Source organism: Histoplasma capsulatum, assembly GCF_000150115.1.
Source record: "Histoplasma capsulatum G186AR genomic scaffold supercont2.21, whole genome shotgun sequence".
NCBI lineage: Eukaryota > Fungi > Ascomycota > Eurotiomycetes > Onygenales > Ajellomycetaceae > Histoplasma > Histoplasma capsulatum.
Window position 1 is genome coordinate 159978 of NW_025544821.1, and position 18468 is coordinate 178445.

Consider the following 18468-nt stretch of genomic DNA (forward strand, 5'->3'; position numbering starts at 1 on the left):
ATTGTCCATCCCTCCTATACTCACACAAACATTAGGGGAATTAAGATTGCCTCAATCACAATGGCATTTGCCCTTTTAAATTGGCACAGTTTATATTTCCTGGAAAAGCTGTCCGTGAATGTACTAGTACTGATTCTCACATTCGCAGCATTCATTCTCGCCGTGTTCGTCACATATCTGTTCACTCTATGCCGTTTCCATTTCCAGCTGAGGAAGAATCAACGTGGCCAGCGGCAAATTCCAGCATCATTACCTTATTTGCTGCCTTGGATAGGAAATGGGTTCCAGTTTGCTTGCTATCCGCATGCGCTGTTCGAGTTTGCGAGGTTCGTCTGCGGTGTACTTGCATGTTTACGAAGATGGTATTTAGGGATCACCGGTTTTTCCAATTTATGTTGACTTGTTCTTTTCCTCGCAGTTCAACCAGTGTCGGCAATTCAATTGTCAGGGCCCGATTAGGGCCAAACCATATGTACATTATCACTGGCGCTGAATATGTCAAAGCAGCATTTGGTAGCTCCAAGAATCTGACTTTCGATTCGAGAACTATCCAAATCATGGAGCAGGTCTATGGCCTTCCAGCTGGCGATGCGGCCCCGTACAAGCGCTCTCCAGGAAAAGCAAAAGAGCTAGTGTCAAAGCTCGATCAATTGTATATCGCCAACCTGGCAAACCGCGAGTGCACTGCTGCCATGATCCGTCAGTTTGTCAAGAGTCTCAATGCCCAAGTTGGATGTCTACGGAACGACAAAGGAACTGAGGTTATGATTGGGGCATGCTTGCGTCGCCTGATGGCAACAGCTTCAATTTCGGCTTTATTTGGAGATGCTATCATTGAGAATAATGCCACCTTTGTCCAAGATTATTGGATATTTAGCAAAGATTTCAAGCGACTTCTTTACGGCATGCCCAAACTCTTCTGCCGCAAAGGCGTTCATGCGAGAGACCGCATGCTTAAAGCGATCAAGGCTTTCATCCTGGACGCACTACAGGATGACGTTGGAGAAATGGAGCCGAAATCACCGACAGTAGAATCTTCTCCGCCTTATGTTTCGCCGCTCGTACGAGAGACCAATAAATTCTTCACTGAAGCCGGATTCAGTGTAGAGGGGAGAGCCTCTGAGGCGCTTAGCCTTGTCTTTGCGTGAGCATCAACCGGAGAGACTTCCCACTTTCCAAGTTTCAAAAGTTTCACCTACTCATTAATGCCTCTAGGATTAATGACAATGCTATCCCAACCACGATTTGGATGCTCCTAGAGATCCTTAAGTCACCAGGTTTGCACAAGCAGATCTATGAGGAGGTACAGACTTCCGTAGTCCCTGACCAAAATGGCAACGGCAGAAACTGTTTAGATCTCAGCAAGCTTCTCACCCTCCCCTTACTGAACTCCCTCTACTCCGAATGCCTCCGCTATCACTTATCCGCGCAACTAGCCCGCCATCTCAAAAACGACATCGAGATCGACGGGTATCTGCTGAAGAAAGGAAATTTAGTCGTGGCACCAACGCTGACGGCGCACCGAGAACCTGAAGTTTGGTTCCGGCCGGATCACCTACCAAGCGAGGTCTGGCCAGAGCGGTTCCTTCAAGTGCGCAATATCAAGCCTAGCAATTACTTTCCGTATGGAATGGGAGCAATAAGCTGCCCGGGCCGGGTCTATGCCAAAACTGTCATATTGACAACGGTGACTACGATGCTTTTGACATTTGACTTTGAAGTGCTGGGTTTTGTGGACGATAGGGGAAAGGCGTGCTATGGAGCGCCAAAGCCTGTCGCTCAGGGGATGGGAGTCAGTTTGCCAGACCGCGAGCCATTGGTGAAACTGAAACGGCGATTTTCGCAGGGGATCATGTAGCCTATTTTTCATTCCGTCCGTGAATACGTATTCCTTTTTAGCTCAAGATATATACTTTTGGCCAGGGATAGATAATTACACTCCTCAAAGGGGCGCTGTTATTTATAGGAATCCTTGATATGTAGTAGTGTTTTACGCGGTAATGAAGATGTTCCATGATCAAGAAGAAATCCTTTCTCAATTATACTAGTAATTATAGTTATTAGAGACCAGGATACTGTCATAATCAGCACTGATGGAATGACAATGTTAATCATCCCAATTGAAACGATTATCCAGCATAAAACAGATGACTTTCTCTTAGTTCTACTCAACATCTACACCGTGTATAGTACTTATTATAAATAGCATTCATCAGCGAAGAAGAAGAAGAAGAAGATGATGATGATGATGATATTTCAAATCTATACGGTGTTGCGATGAGCTTTTCTTCTTGGTTGTAAGGCATTCAGTGAAATAACTACTCGTTAGTTACTTTAAAGTGTATCAACTATTCCTAACTCTAAAAAAATAACGCCTATTTTAAGGGTGGAAATCAGCATACGCCACGAACAAGGATGGAACTAGGATGGAACAAGGGAATGAACTCGGCCTACGATAAAGTTCGGACCCCTTTAATCAACTTACTTACTATGTATGTTCCAGGAAGCCGATCCTGGTGGCTATACCTCCACACCAAAAAGGGTCATCAATCCTTGAGCGGGTCGAACCATGGCATGGGTGTTTCCATTAGCAACACGCTTAAAAGATGTAAGCTTCCTACTAACTAAAATACCGGGCCTGGGGGGCCTTGTCACCTTTTTTTTCAAGTTTCAATTTACGCGGGAGTGATCAATGGGCCAGATTATGCATAGTTAACTATATCCCACTTCTACCGTTCTAATATGAAAAAATTCCTGGTGTGTGGAGATATACGGAGTACTGATCCTCCAAAGAGAGATGCAACATCTTAGTGATAGCTATATTGACTAACTAATAATCCAGCCAAATCTGAATCCACCCACATCACATATGTATATCCATGGCTTTTTGCAATACATAGTTCTTTCATTACTCCACACTTAAATCCGATTGGTACTACTTGGCAAGTCGGCGGGAAACACCTCGGTCCATACGTCGGGGATACGCATTGGGGAAAAAAAATCCGCGGGCGAAAATCTGAATCCGAAGCATCAAGCCGACGACTTAGCGCGAGATCGAACGAACCGAGGTTAGTGGACGGAGGACCGGGTATGTATGTCATCTGCCGTCGGGAAGTCCTGAAACAGCTAAAATTCACGTTAAAATTTCGCTTTGACGTTGAATACGAAACAGTAATCGCTGTTCTTGGAGGGAAAGAAATATAGAACTAAAGAAGAAAAAAATGAAAGAGTTGTTATAGTGCACTGTGGCTACTTTGATAGATATAGAGAAGAGTTGATATAGAGGGAGAATCTATAGGCTTAATAGATAGTGACTACTGAATGGAACTACTATTCCTAATCAGAGCTATGTACGATCTCTCAACGACTTTCGCAACGGTTTCCCATTGCCCCCCTTTGGGATCTCATCAAGAAATTCAATTCCTCCTCTCAACCACTGATGCTGCGCCGCATGCTGACGGATATGCGCGTGGATACTATCTTTGAGTGCATCGTCGTCCTCTGTGAGGCCCGCCGTTCGCACGATGAATGCCTTGGGTGACTCCCCGAACGTGTCATCAGGGACTGCCACCACCGCTGAGTCTGCAACAGCCGGGTGACGGAGGAGCAAAGCCTCGAGCTCGGATGGAGCAACTTGAATTCCTTTGACTTTGATAACATCCTTGAGGCGATCGATGACAAAAAGATGTTCTGTGCCGTCAGGTGCCAGTCTCATTTCCACCAGGTCGCCCGTTTTCAGCCAGTGATCCTGAGTGAACGCAGACGCGTCTGCCGCCTCGTTGTTGAGGTAGCCTAAGACTACGCTTGGAGAGGAAACTATAAGCTCGCCAGGCTGATTGTATTCTGTGACCTCTTTTCCGTCCTCGGAGAGGAGCCGTGCCTGGATTTCTGGAATGAGAGTTCCCGCCGAACCCAGCAAATTGTGGCTGGGATTTATGTAGGCTATGACAGTAAAACTCTCCGTCATACCTAAGTCGGAATCCATGTCAGAAAACTACACTGCATACATTTTTTATTGAATCGAAGGGTGTAATGTTAGCGGCCGAGGGGTAATAAATGCTTACCATACGCTGTTTGAAGAATAATATCCGGATATTGATTCTTGAACGCAGTAGCAAGCTTTTCATCGAGAGAAAGTGCGCCAACCACAATAGCTTTGACGCTCGAGAGATCGAATGCCTTAAACATTTCTGGATATGTAATCAAAGGGGAGAGAATAGGCGGGATCTAGGCGTAATCAAAAATTAGCTCGATTTGCTGAAGAACCTGCTTTCATATATTTCGTATAACGGACCAAGATAATCCTGTTCAGCTTGACCTCCTGCACTAGTTTCAACATTTGCATCATGTCGAATTTGGGAAGGAGATAGATGGAATCGCCACGAAAGAACCACGTATGGCAAAGGATGAGCCCGGAACAATGGCTCTGCGGTAAAATACAAAGACATCTGTCCAGCGCGAGCTCCTTTTTGTATGGAAGTTCAAAGGCATACAGCTGTACAATGTTTGCAATCACATTGCGATGGGAGACTTTGACTATTTTCTATAGAAGTGAGAATCAAATCAGTCATCCTCCTAGAGACACATACAGAGAAAGGGAAGCATAGATACCTGATTTCCAGAGGTACCGCTGGAGGAAATCAAATAAGCCGTCTGGGCGGCTCCCATCCCTTTCTTCAGCTGATACGGCTCGATCGCGTCCAGACATTGCCCTCTCTCCACTAGATCATCGAAGCTCAGATGTTCTGGTGTCCCTGGCGAGGTCAAGGCGGTCTGGAGGAGGAAAATATTTTGGGGCGGGATTTGAAGGCGTGTCGCCGATGCCTTACAAATTGGAAGTAGGGGCTCGCATGTGAAGACGATCTTGCATCCAGCAGCCTGAAGCTGGCGTGTCACCTCATCTTCGGTGTTCGTTGGATGGATAAGCATGCAGATGCCCCCCAGGCGATGTATCGCCCAGGCAAGAGTCATAGAATCAATCTGAATTGCACGCCCATCACCAATCAATCGCCTGCCGGTTCCACAGGCACCAGGAAGCAAAAGCTTTCAGAAGTTCGGAGGAGCTCACCGTATTCAAGCTATGCAGTCCCACAATTTTCTCCCATTCGGACCCTTTTGCGGACTCCCATTGAAGCTGCTGACTCAAAGACCTTGCAAGCCAGTCCACCCGCTGGCGCACTTCCCGCGCGGTGTAGGTCTTTCCTGACAACCCGCAAGTGAAAGGGTTACTGGATTCATCGATGGATCGTGGCCGATAACCATCGTCGAAGACGAATTGTTCGACAGTCAAAGAATCCGGGATCTCGAAGGGAAGTTGAGGCACCCAGGAGGGTGTTTTGAAAGGCATATCGTGCTATGCGGGAACTGGTCCCTCTCGGCGTGTAAGTTAGTGGCTCCCAATAAGTATTCGAAATTCCTCCCCATGGGACTCTGAAATCCCGCAAAAGCGGGCAGCCGAGGAAGGTCAAACAGTTAAGTATAGCCCTTAGAATAGGATATAGCACTGTGAAGGAGGTTGTGGCGCACATCAGGTTGCACTTAGATACGAGCGCCACGCTCATCATCAGAACCTCCACCGTGTGAATACATAGTATGTATTAGTTGAGGTGTAAAGTAAAAATACCACCGGAAACCGGTATTCTTGAGATGGGCCTGCTCCGAAGAAGGGTTGCATTTTTGGCTGATTACTCGAATCTAACCAGGGGCCAAGTGGAGGTGATGGCTGGAGGGCCAGAAGCTGGTTGATCGAAGCCGTAGACAGTTCTGTGAGCCCAGGTTCCTGAACGAAACCAAATCCCTCATCGATAGTAAGAACTACTGCATGGAGACTTTTATTTCCAAACTGACGCGGCGATTAGCGAAGAACAAGGATGAATGTAATACTTGCTTATATGTGGGACAATTTGTTGTTGCTCCATCGAATGCTCCGTTAAATAGGGAACAGTTTTGTACTGCGTATGACTGGGGAGACGATTGTTCTGTCAATGGAGATCTGATATTGATATCAGATATGACCAACTACCACTAGAGCAAGATATTATTCGATCTTTGCACAGCACATAATAGATGTTAGAGAGGAGCGAACCTGAAGGGTATAGTTCAATACTTGTTATGATCTTGACCAGAAGCTAAAACCTTAGTGGGCCACTTCCCGAAAATACCTTGCGCAGTATATTTCCACTTTGGGGCAAATTAAACTCAAGGTTTAACCTAATATTTAGTGTATTGAGCTAAAGTCGACGTTAACTTTCCGCGGGCTTGCGAAACTCTTGTCGAAACAGGGGCTGTTCTGGGTATAGAGCTCCTCCACACGCGATACAGTGCTGACAGGAATATACCCGAACAGTAGTGTAGTCAACACCTTTGGGATAATTTGAGAACTGCGGCTCGACATGGGATTACCGCTATCCTGTACAGATCTGTACTCTATGTTCCAACCCATTACTGGATTGGAGCTTCATGATGCTGGGCGTTTCGTCTATTTTTATGGGCGGGATGGGGCCTTCGATGTTGTGCCATTGGATTTCCAAAAATTTCGGCCCTGGATTCATATCCATGCCCTTTCTGGGAAGCTTTGCCCCGTTGCTCAATATATTCTGGTTATGTCTGGCTTGTGTGTTTTGTTCACAACCTGCAACTGAGATATTCGAAAGCTTGAAAAAAGACAAAATTTGGCATAAAAGGAACAATAAACAAATATTATTGATCAATTCTATCGCCCGATCCACACACCCTCCCTCGTTGGAAAGAGAAAGCAGTGTTGCCTATCTATCGCGCTGGCAGGTAAGGAATCTTGGTCTTAACGTAATGGATTAGCAACGGGGAAGCTCACTGTGTTTAGCTATATAAAATATGGGTGATCCATTCCCATTAACAACCGACGATATCGTCAATGGAGATGGCCAACAGCGAATGATCTCAGATGTTGCGCCCTCCCCAATCGCGATATGTGGTATGGCATTACGCTTGCCTGGAGGCCTCCATTCTTCCCAAGATTTGTGGGATTTTCTCCTCGCCAAAGGTGACAGCAGAGGTCCCATTCCCGAGACAAGATATCGAAGCTCCGCCTTCGTTTCTAGATCGAAGAAAGCCGGCACGGTTGAAGCGGACTCCGGCTATTTCCTAGATGGCATCGATCTAGGATCCCTTGATGCCAGTTTCTTTAGCATGACGCAGACAGAACTCGAGAGAACCGACCCACAGCAACGGCAGCTGTTAGAAGTGGCCAGAGAATGCTTGGAAAATGCTGGGGAGACCAATTGGAGGGGAAGTAAAATAGGCTGTTATATTGGAAGTTTCGGTGAAGACTGGTGTGAAATGATGGCGAAAGATCCGCAGCAGTACGGCTTGTACCGGATATCTGGTACCGGAGATTTTGTGCTGTCGAATCGAATTTCCTACGAATGGGATCTGACTGGCCCAAGGTAGTGTCATCACCTTCCACTCTTCCTAAGCTCAAGCTTCATGGCGAATGATAATGCTGATAAAGACAAAGCATGACGATCCGAACCGGCTGTTCCTCAGCGATCATAGCACTGCATGATGCTTGCGATGCAATACACAGAGGAGACTGCACGTCAGCAATTGTAGGGGGCTCCAACTTGATTATGACCCCGGCAATGACATCTGCCATGATGGAGCAAGGTGTGCTATCACCAGATGGCTCGTGCAAGACGTTCGACGCCGCTGCAAACGGCTATGCACGGGGTGAGGCGATTAACGCGATCTTCATCAAGCCTCTATCGGATGCACTGCGGGATAAGAATCCCATCCGTGCAATCATCAGGTCAACTTCGACAAATTGTGATGGGAAAACTCCGGGACTGGCAACTCCAAGTTCGATCGCCCATGAAGATTTGATCCGAAGGGCATATCAAGTGGCCGGGATTAAAAATCTTTCAGAAACCGGTTTTGTAGAGTGTCATGGAACCGGGACGGCTGCCGGAGATCCGCTAGAGACACGGGCCGTGGGTAATGTTTTTGGAGATAAGGGTGTATATATCGGATCAATCAAACCGAATGTCGGCCATTCTGAAGGTGCATCGGGTATCTCGTCGCTCATTAAAGTGGTGCTTGCGCTCGAGAACAGAACTATCCCTCCCAACATCAAGTTTTCCAAACCAAATCCAAAGATACCTTTTGCAGAGTGCAATTTGAAAGTCCCAATGGAGCCGATTCCGTGGCCACAGGACAAGAGCGAACGTGCGAGCATAAACTCGTTCGGGGTCGGAGGCGCCAATGCACATGTTATCCTAGAGTCTGCTGCAATGTACGGGATCGTAGCACCGACACTCAAAGAAGACGGTCCTTGTCTACTGGTATATTCGGCCAACACTCAATTATCATTGAAAAAACAGGTAGAAAATCATCGCGAATATCTGGAACGATACCCAAACAGAATATACGATCTCGCTTACACGTTGGGAAGAAGGAGAGAACATCTACCACATCGGTCATTCTCAGTCATTCCTGGGGATGGTGAGCCAATACACTCACCTTTGACAAAGGCCAATGGCAATGCAGCCCTGACCATGGTGTTTACCGGCCAGGGAGCACAATGGCCAGAAATGGGACTTCCTTTGATGAGGAGCAATATAGTTTTCAGGCAGTCCATCCAAGCGATGGACAAAGTTCTCCAGAAACTCCCAGATGGGCCCGCCTGGACAATCGAGGCCGAACTGGCGCTACCAGCCGACCGCAGTAACATACATAAGTCAGAATATTCGCAGCCGCTTTCAACAGCGCTTCAAATCGCCCTTGTGGAAACCTTCGCATCCGTGGGTATAGAGCCCACGACTGTAATCGGACACTCCAGCGGAGAGATCGCAGCAGCGTTTGCCGCTGGGGCTCTGACTGCATCAGAGGCAATTCAGCTTGCGTACTATCGTGGTCTTGCAACTGTTAAATACGCACCTGAAGGGGCAATGGCTGCAATTGGTCTCGGTTGGGACGAGGTAACAGAATACCTTCTGCCTGACACTGTTGTGGCCTGCGAAAACTCGCCTGCTTCCGTCACCATAGCTGGTGAGAGGGCTTCCGTCCAAAGAGTCATCGAAGCTATCAAAAAATCACATCCCAGTTGCCTGGCAAGGATGCTCAAGGTTGGGGTTCCTTATCATTCACCCCATATGAATCATGCCGGAGAAGAATATCACAAGATGATACTGAAGAAAATCAAAAGCAGAAGTCTGCGCAAACGCTTCATCTCAAGCGTAACGGGAGCTGCTGAAGGGCATGCCACTCTCGATGCCTCCTACTGGGTGCGGAACATGCTGTCTCCAGTTCGATTTCGAGGAGCTCTTGAGCATTTACTACAGCTAGAAAAGCGAGCAAACCACTTTCTCGAGATTGGCCCGCACGAGACACTCATGGGCCCACTAAGGCAAATCCTTAGCAATTGCTCAAAGCAATTCTCGTATACACCAGCGATGGTTCGACAGAAAAATAGTGTCCATACGTTCCTCAGTGCCATTGGCAATATCCACATCCATGGAATTCCAGTCGACTTCAGCAGCCTAACTCCAACCGGCTCCGTTTTGGTTGATCTCCCCTCATATCCTTGGGACCATCAAAATTCATACTGGTATGAATCGCGTCTCAGCAGAGAATGGCGTCTGCGCAAACATCCCCATCATGACCTTCTGGGGGTGCGTCTCCCGGAGAGCACTGACCTCGACCCGAGCTGGAGGAATGTTTTCCACATCCGCAATGCACCATGGATCCGTGACCACAAGGTTCGCCATGATATTGTATTTCCCCTGGCCGGGTATGTCGCATTGGTTGGGGAGGCGGTCAGGCAACTTGAAGAACTCGGAGAAGGCTACGGGTTAGAGAACGTCATTGTCAGCACGGCAATGGTACTAAATGAAGAACAGCCAACCGAAATCATCACATCTTTCCGGCGTCATCGCCTGTCGGATTATCACGACTCCCCATGGTGGGACTTTACAATCTCATCTCACAATGGACGATCATGGACGAAGAACTGCACTGGTAAAGTTCGGTCTCACCAAACTGCTCCCGCCGCATTAAACCAAACTCAGGAAACCCCCCGCCTCGTTGACACGACAAGGTGGTATGAACAGATGCGACATGTTGGGCTCAACTATGGCCCGGCTTTTACGGGCTTGGAGAATATCCAATCATCCACCACTGCTCATTTTGCCTCAGCCAATGTGTCATATTCCTCAGTTCCCGATGAAGAAATCCCGTATCCCTTGCATCCTACTGTCATCGACTTCTCGCTCCAGCTCTTTGGTGTAGCAATGACACGCGGGGTTTATAGAAAATTTTCTCAAATGGCCCTCCCCACAAGAATCGACACGATCGATATCTACAATTGCACGGCAGACATGCACCTTACATCCTCAGCCACCACAGCTGATTCAGGTGCATTCAGTGGCCATGGGGATATTTCATCCGATGGCAAAGCTGTCCTTCGAATTCGTGGGCTGAAGTTTTCCACAGTGGAAGAGGAACTTTTTGAAAATCTCGATAAGCATGCAGCCTCCCGACTTATCTGGGCGCCAGACATAGACTTCCTCGACCCCAAACTGCTATTCCAGCCTCCTAAAATACGCAACCGTGACATTTCTTTCAGCCTTCTCAGCGAACTGACTACTTTATGTGTAATGGAGAATGAGAGAAGGGTTGATGGTCTTACCTCACAGCAAGAACACTTTAACAAGTATCACTTATGGATGAAAGAGTACGTGAACAAAGCCGAACAGTATTTAGGATCTGTATCAGATGTACAGTCTTTGGACGTGGAGTGCCGAATTCTCAAAATTCAGGAGCTCAAATCTCAACTCCTAGAAACGGAATTCTGCGATGTTGCAAGAGCAATGACGGATATACTCGATAACTGTGAGGAAATCTTCCAGAGTACCGTTGAGCCGTTGGAAATCTTGATGAAGGATGATATCCTGACCAAGATATACAGAACCATTGATTCCTGGGATCGTTCTGCTTTCCTTGCTCTCCTTGGTCACAGCAAACCTAATATGAAGATCCTGGAGGTTGGTGCTGGGACAGGTGCCACCACACAAACGATTCTTTCTGGCCTAAGAACAAAAGAAGGCAACCTGGCGTACTCTAAATATACGTACACCGACATATCTGCTGGGTTTTTCTCCGCCGCGAAGGAACGCTTCAAGGAGTATCCAAACCTTCATTTTTCGGTCCTTGATATCAGCAAAGATCCTATTTCTCAAGACTTTGCACCGAATTCCTTCGACCTAGTCGTTGCGACCAATGTCCTCCATGCTACCCCCAGCCTCTACGACGCACTGAAGCATATTAACCGTCTCCTGAAGCCTGATGGGCGACTCTTGCTCCAAGAGTTGTGGTCCTTGAACAAATTTGCCAACTATATTTGGGGAACCCTACCGGGCTGGTGGATGGGCGGGCAAGATGGACGTCCTTCTGAGCCTTATGTGTCCCCAGAAGAGTGGCGGAAGCAGATGATACTTGCAGGATTCAACGGATTGGACTCGGTTACTCTAGATGCAGAGGAGCCATATCAATTGAATGTGGCCATGGTTGCTAGGCCACTGCGGACATCCACCGATAAACCTGTGACATTGCTGTACAATGAAGAGTCACCACTTCTACGAGTTCTGGAAAATGATTTGACGCAACGAGGCATAGAGGTGTCAACTCGAACTCTTGAAGACAAAATAGTGCTGGGAGAAGACATCATCTCCTTGATAGATACTGAAAGACCTTTTTTCCACGGCATTACCGCCGAATCTTTTGAAAAATTCCAAAGCCTTATGACAACGATTGGGGACGCCCATTTCCTTTGGATCACACGTTCTAGCCAGATGAAATGCAAGGACCCGAGATTTGCGCAGTCAATCGGAGTGGCCCGAACTCTGAGATCCGAGTTACTGCTAGATATCGCAACCTGCGAAATTGACGATACTAGCCCTCACTATTCGGAGCGCATCATCGACGTTTTCGACAAATTCCGCTCTTCGGAAGGCGATCGTGACCTTCTCCAGGATTACGAATTCGCCATTTCAGATGGCAAGGTCCACCTCGGACGCTTCCATCCATTTTCAGTTAACCACGAACTCCAGGAAACTAGCCCTGGCACCCACAAGATCATGAAAGTTAAACCAGGGCGATTGAATACTCTGGTTTGGGCTAATGCCACTTTCGACCAACAACTTGGTGAGGATGAGGTGGAGATCGAAGTTCGTGCATCGGGGCTAAATTTCACAGTAAGTCCTTCGAACCACTGAAAAATTTAAGCCTTGCATCTAACCCGTTTAGCACGTAATACTTGCCCTTGGTATCATTGAACCGTATGCCAAAGGTCGGGGAGGCGAAATTACTGGCGTGGTGAAACACGTTGGTAGAAATGTTAAAACCTTCTGTATTGGCGACCGCGTTGCAGCATTTCCTGGGGAGTGTTTTGCCACAACTGTCAGAGTTCGCCCTGAGTACTGTGTCAAACTCCCTGATGGCCTGAGCTTTGAGGATGCGGCGACGATGCCCTGCGTCTATGGGACTGTGATTTACTCTTTGATTCATGTAGCACGCTTGGAGAAGGGCCAGGTAAGATTGTGACCATTCGTACACTGAACCATTCAATAAACCTGCTGACTTTACCTCTGAAGTCTATTCTTATCCATTCTGCCTGTGGTGGAGTCGGCATTGCGGCGATCCAGCTCAGCCAAATGATAGGTGCAGAAGTCTATGCTACCGTTGGAAGTCAAGAAAAGGTTGAACATCTGGTAGCAGCTTTTGGGATCCCAAGGGCTCACATCTTCTCCTCCCACGATTCATCGTTCCGTAACAGCCTGCTCCAAGAAACTAACGGCAGAGGGGTCGATGTTGTCCTCAATTCGCTTTCTGGAGAACTCCTCCATGCATCGTGGGAGTGCGTGGCGGAATTTGGCAAGCTGATTGAGATCGGAAAGCGCGACCTTCATGGGCGCGCAAAACTAGCGATGAATATCTTTGAAGCTAATCGATCGTATTGTTGCGTTGATCTCAGTATGGTCGTGAATAGAAAGCCCACTGTTGCGAAGAGGTAAGAGATGTCCTTTATCCATCCAGATCCTCCTCTATGCTAGATCAGACTAACACAGTCGAGTATAGTCTTCTTGAGGAAATGATAAGCTTATACGAAGCTGGCAATATCCAGCCCATTCGACCTATCCACGTGTTCCCAGCCAAACATATGGCGGATGGCATCCGATGCATGCAAAAAGGTCAACATATTGGGAAGATCGTCATTGCCGTGTCAGATGATCTGGACAACGAGGGCCACGAAGATAAAGGCACCATGACCTCACGTATGCCACTTGCTCTAGATCCTGAGTCATCATATCTCCTAGTCGGAGGCTTGGGAGGGCTTGGTAAAGCAATTGCTTCGTGGATGATAGAGCATGGCGCTCGTAGTCTTGTGTTCCTTTCTCGTAATGCAGGTAAACGAGAAGCAGACCAGCACACCCGCCGTGAGTTCGAGAGCGAAGGGTGTGTGGTTCATTTTGTCGCAGGTGATGTTTCAGATATGGACGTCGTGAAGAATGCCACCAATGTAGCCCCGAAAGCCATACGTGGAGTAATTCACCTCTCCATGGTACTTCAGGACGAGGCTTTCCGGGAAATGACGTACGGTGCCTGGAATGCTGCGGTAGCGCCGAAAGTTACCGGCACTTGGAATCTCCATGAGGCCTTGGATCAAGCTGAACTTGATTTTTTCATTCTTTTCAGTTCTATCTCCGGAATCGTGGGATTCCCCGGGCAAGCTAACTACGCTAGTGCGAACTCCTTCCTCGACGCCTTCGTCCAGTTCCGTCACAGCCTTTCGAAGCCCGCGTCGGTGCTGGACATTGGTGTCATCGAAGATGTCGGATACATCGCGAGAACCCCAGGCCAGCTGTCTAAGTGGCGAGCCGGAACCGGTTACGGGATTCGAGAACAAGAACTTCTGGACGGAGTTCAACTGGCAATATTGCAATCACGGCCGGCTTCAGACCATTCTCCGGTGACTCCAGCCGATTCTTCCTTTGAACAAAAGTCACAGATTGTGCTGGCGATGCGCTTGGCAAACCACCTCACAGGCTCGAACAACCGCGCGCTCTGGAGGAAGGACCGCCGTATGGCCATATACCACAATGTTTCTCGAAAAGAGAACGACGTGGCCACCAGCAGCAAATCTGCCGAGGATGACAAGATACGCCAATTTCTTCAAGCCGCCAGAGCAAACCCGGAAATCCTCAAGGAAGCTAGCAGCAGTGAATTTCTCGCAGAGAAGATCGCCAGAAAGCTCTTTGATTTCCTTCTTAAATCGGAGGATACGGAGATTAATTTATCCTGTTCTCTTGAAGCAGCTGGAGTGGATTCCTTAGTCGCGATCGAATTGCGGAACTGGTGGAAGCATACCTTCGGGTTCGATGTAACAATCCTAGAGTTGCTTGGTGCAAACACAATACTGGGTTTGGGGGAGCAATGTGCAAATGGGCTATGGACTAAAATGATGGAGGATGAAGAGAGAGCACGGAAGTATCTAGACATGAAAGTCGTATAACGCCATGTGGTCTCATGCAACCGCGCTTCTGTTGTTTTGTGATAGATATATTTGAGCAGCTGAGTTACGCGAGGGGTCAGTTGAACTGTATCCTGATATATTTGTTTGATTTATTTTTTATGTATTTGCGTTCTTACGTACAGTAGATAGCTAGAGTAGCTGGTGTTCTAACTCAGTTATCTTGGGAGAGAATGGTTCTGTGGGATGTTTTATCTTCATCGTTTGGCGGGTCAAGAGTTTCATGACATATCCCAACAATACAGTGGATCTGTCCATCCTTGCAGCAACATCCTGCAAACAAACCCCAAGCCACATCCAATATAGCGTATAGCGTCCCCTGCAGCCCGTCAGCCGCCAATCCCCACGAATTTAGTCTTGTAAAGTATAGCTACATTGGATCGAAAAATCATGTATTAGCTTAGCTTACCACGGCGCTGAGCTAGTTATTTACCTCAGGTTACTTCTACTAGTCGTTACAGCATCGCCGAGATATTACTATGTAAGTCGATTCATCTATATTTAGAGAGATGAGCTGTAAAACTCGAAGGGACCGCTTCCAATACCCCCGTGAGTTCTCATAAATACTCTTTAGTTATCATAATAGTCATTCGTTTTTTTGCAGACAGACTGACAAACCCTCCACACTGGCTTTATTTCGACTATACTACCACGCATGCCACCAAAGAGCTGGCAATCTCTATCTCCGATTCCTGATACCCTCTATCCTTCCAAAGGAACAGCAGAAACGAGGGATTACGCTCAATCTATATCGAGCCAAAGTTTCGGGTTGACATGCTGAATTGAACTAGCGCAAGTTCAGTGATATGATGTAAACGAGCAGCAAAGCACAGAATAATCCGCAAGGCTGCAGAGAAAGGAATAGAAAAAAAAAAAAAAAAAAAAAGAACAGCAAAAGATAGGTCTTTGAACGTTCGAAGCGGCATGAGGGACATATACTTCTAGATGCACATCATACAATTCGTACAATGACTTCTGGGTCCAAACCGCCGGAATTCCACATCTATCCTCCAGAGCCAGACAGCGGCCACGACGCCCATTCAGCGCAACAGGCCGTCGCGGAACAGAAGAGACCGCATGAAACAACAGGGACTCTACCGTCCCGCTCACATTCCTCGAGGAGTATTTCCTTCCAACTCGATCTAAACCAGAATTCCATCCCACGACACACATCATCAGCGAGGCGCTCTTCAAATCGACGACGAAGCGGGGCGTCTTCCCTGTTATTGAGAAATCTCTCTCAGCGCTGGTACAAGAAGCTACCATCCCCGCCCTCGTCGCCGCCGCTCTCCTCCTTCATCGACTTTGCTGAGCATGACCCAGACTCTGTTCTCTCACTGCCGCGTCGTTGGCCAAGTCTGTATGCGCCTCCCGGCCGACAGGATCAGATTGAACCGCGACCCGACGCGGAAGCCGAGCAGCGCCAGGGTTATGGTTCTGGCTACTTGCGCGGATGGCCATTAGTAACGGTATCAGTGGCAGCACTGTTGGCGTGCTTTGTGACGCAACTTGACGAGTCGATTATCGCAACAGCATTGCCCAATATCGCAGCAGAGTTTCATTCCCTGGGTGATATTGGATGGTACAATTCTACATATTACCTACCACAGGCGGTCCTCCAGCCATTATTTGGGCAGGTATATACTCGCTGGCGCATCAAGCGGGTTTACCTGATATCCCTGTTCCTTTTTGAAGGTATGTTTCAAGTCGTGGAGAACTTTGCACCTCCAAACCTTGTCGAGGAAATAATAATGATGATCCCTTCTTTTTGCTAGCTGGCTCACTCATGGCCGCTCTATCCAATTCATCGCCACTGCTCATTGTAGCCAGAACCATTGCTGGCATCGGCACAGCCGGCATCACAGCCGGGCACTTCCAAATATTCGCAACATGTTATGCACCGAAAGCACGAGCTATTATGCTGAACGCCGTGTCAGCTATACTCGGTGAGTTCCAGGCGATCCAAGTGATTTTTCGCAGATAAATAGAGAAACCCCAACCACAAGGTTATACATATAACTTATTGATGCGGGACGCAGTAATCAGCAGCGTGCTGGGGCCACTCCTTGGCGGCATCGTTACCCAATATCTCAGCTGGCGCTGGTGCTTCGGCATCAATGTGCCCATCGGTTCTGTCATCGTCGTGATCATGGCTGTGTTGTTGAAAATACCACGCGGTAGCAATAGCACTACCAAGAGCACATGGAAAAAGCGGCTTATGGAGCTAGATATCCTAGGAACGATCCTACTCACGGCGATGATCGTGTGTGTGCTCCTGGGGTTCCACATGGTACAGAAGCAGCGGCCGAACAAGGCCGGAGTCGGTGCCGTATTCGTAGCGGCCATCGTCGCAGCAATTGCGTTATTTATCCAGCAGCGATTGACGCTGACGGAGACATTGTTACCCATCCGGATCTTTGGCAGGCGCCTGGTGTGGGCGACCTGTGGGTTGATGTTCAGCTTGTCTGTCGGAATAGCGACTCATATTTCATTTTTGCCTTTGTATCTTCAGGTATGCTGCGAAATGATATCCTGTCCTCGGCCCGTCAAAGAAAATCGTGCCGTCTCATGCTAACCATCAATAACAACCATCTAAAAAAAAAAAAAAGCTCGTCCGCGGCAAATCACCCGCCTCAAGCGGAACGCATACCGTCCCTTATGTCCTCTCCATCTTCACTGGCTCCATAATCATGATGCTATCTTTAATCGTTATGAAATATCTGAACATTCTCTTCTTAAGCGGAGTGGTCTGCTATGCCATCGGCGCAGGGCTATTCACAACGTTTGATGTCAACTCAACCCTGGGTGAAATAGTCGGATTCCAAGTCCTAGCCGGGTTGGGATTCGGGTTGTGCGTGTTGTGTTTGGTCGAATGTCCACAGGCAATCCTGGCTGATAGAGATGTGCCATATGCGCAGGGAGTTATAAACATGTTCCAAATTCTGGGAGGGTACGTATATATGTATACATGCATATATATATATATATATATATATATATTAGCCCCCCAAGCATCATGAACTCAGCTAATTATTAGCCATCATTATTCAGAGCTACGTCGACCCAAGTCGCAACTTTAATCTTCATCCAAACACTTTCCCACCGCCTCGAACGCGTCCCGAACCTGCCACAGGACCAGATCCGCATACTTCTGGCAGACCCAACTACAATGCTATACGGCAACAGCAGCGACAGCAAAGGTAGCCACCATATCAACGACAGTCAAACTCTGCCATCTGGACCCCTCAGAAGCCGCATCCTCAACGAATTGTCCGGCTCCTTTTCCGCAACATTCCACCTTTCAATAGTAGCAGCCTGTCTAGCGTTGACGTTCGTCCTTTGCATGCCGTGGACGAGGAAACGGACGCTGGCGGCTACGTTGGCTGTAGAAGCGGGCAAAGAAGCCAATGGCAACGTTAAGCATGATGGTAATTATGACAATGACAACCACAATAACAATAATAATGATGATGATGGTGATATTAATGACAATAATGATAATGATAATGATAATGAAAACGATATCAAAGGGACACGCAGGATCAGGACGAGAAAGGCAGGACACGGAAGTGGGTTCAGACGGGAGCGCGAGGAGGAGCCGTTGACGACCATAGAATTAACATAGAGGACCCCCTTTTTTTGCAGTTGTAAAATTAATAAAAACCTTGGAAGATGGCAAGATAACAGCGTATTTGGGCCGGGCGCGTGTATATTATGAGCTCTGGATGGAGAAATATAGGTATTTTTATATTTATTTATATAAACTAGCAGAGCCGAGTCGAGAATCAAAGATCGGAGTTTCAAAACATTGGGGGATTAACGAACATACATTACCTGAGCCCAATTCAACGGTCCTAGTCCGCTTTAGTGATCCGCCATGGAGATATCAAAATAGATGGATATAC

At 47.7% G+C, this 18468-nt stretch overlaps 4 protein-coding genes across 4 annotated transcripts; 3 read left to right on the forward strand and 1 right to left on the reverse strand.

The window, feature by feature from the left end:
- Nucleotides 1-60: 60 nt before the first annotated feature.
- Nucleotides 61-1858, forward strand: HCBG_09106 (uncharacterized protein; the record flags this gene model as incomplete). Its single annotated transcript, XM_045436155.1, has 3 exons — nucleotides 61-326; nucleotides 419-1144; nucleotides 1216-1858. 3 exons carry the CDS (start codon nucleotides 61-63, stop codon nucleotides 1856-1858), a joined length of 1635 nt encoding a protein of 544 aa, XP_045283143.1.
- A 1488-nt stretch (nucleotides 1859-3346) lies between these two features.
- Nucleotides 3347-5674, reverse strand: HCBG_09107 (phenylacetyl-CoA ligase; the record flags this gene model as incomplete). Its single annotated transcript, XM_045436156.1, has 6 exons — nucleotides 3347-3969; nucleotides 4065-4227; nucleotides 4295-4543; nucleotides 4612-5043; nucleotides 5069-5353; nucleotides 5624-5674. 6 exons carry the CDS (start codon nucleotides 5672-5674, stop codon nucleotides 3347-3349), a joined length of 1803 nt encoding a protein of 600 aa, XP_045283144.1.
- A 1178-nt stretch (nucleotides 5675-6852) lies between these two features.
- Nucleotides 6853-14545, forward strand: HCBG_09108 (polyketide synthase; the record flags this gene model as incomplete). The annotated part of the gene is made up of 5 exons (XM_045436157.1): nucleotides 6853-7424; nucleotides 7496-12227; nucleotides 12280-12564; nucleotides 12627-13042; nucleotides 13111-14545. The coding sequence occupies 5 exons, from the start codon at nucleotides 6853-6855 to the stop codon at nucleotides 14543-14545; spliced, it is 7440 nt and encodes a 2479-aa protein (XP_045283145.1).
- Nucleotides 14546-15531: 986 nt separating this feature from the next.
- On the forward strand, nucleotides 15532-18188 carry HCBG_09109 (major facilitator superfamily transporter; the record flags this gene model as incomplete). The annotated part of the gene is made up of 4 exons (XM_045436158.1): nucleotides 15532-16258; nucleotides 16603-17075; nucleotides 17173-17513; nucleotides 17615-18188. 4 exons carry the CDS (start codon nucleotides 15532-15534, stop codon nucleotides 18186-18188), a joined length of 2115 nt encoding a protein of 704 aa, XP_045283146.1.
- Between the last annotated feature and the right edge of the window lie 280 nt (nucleotides 18189-18468).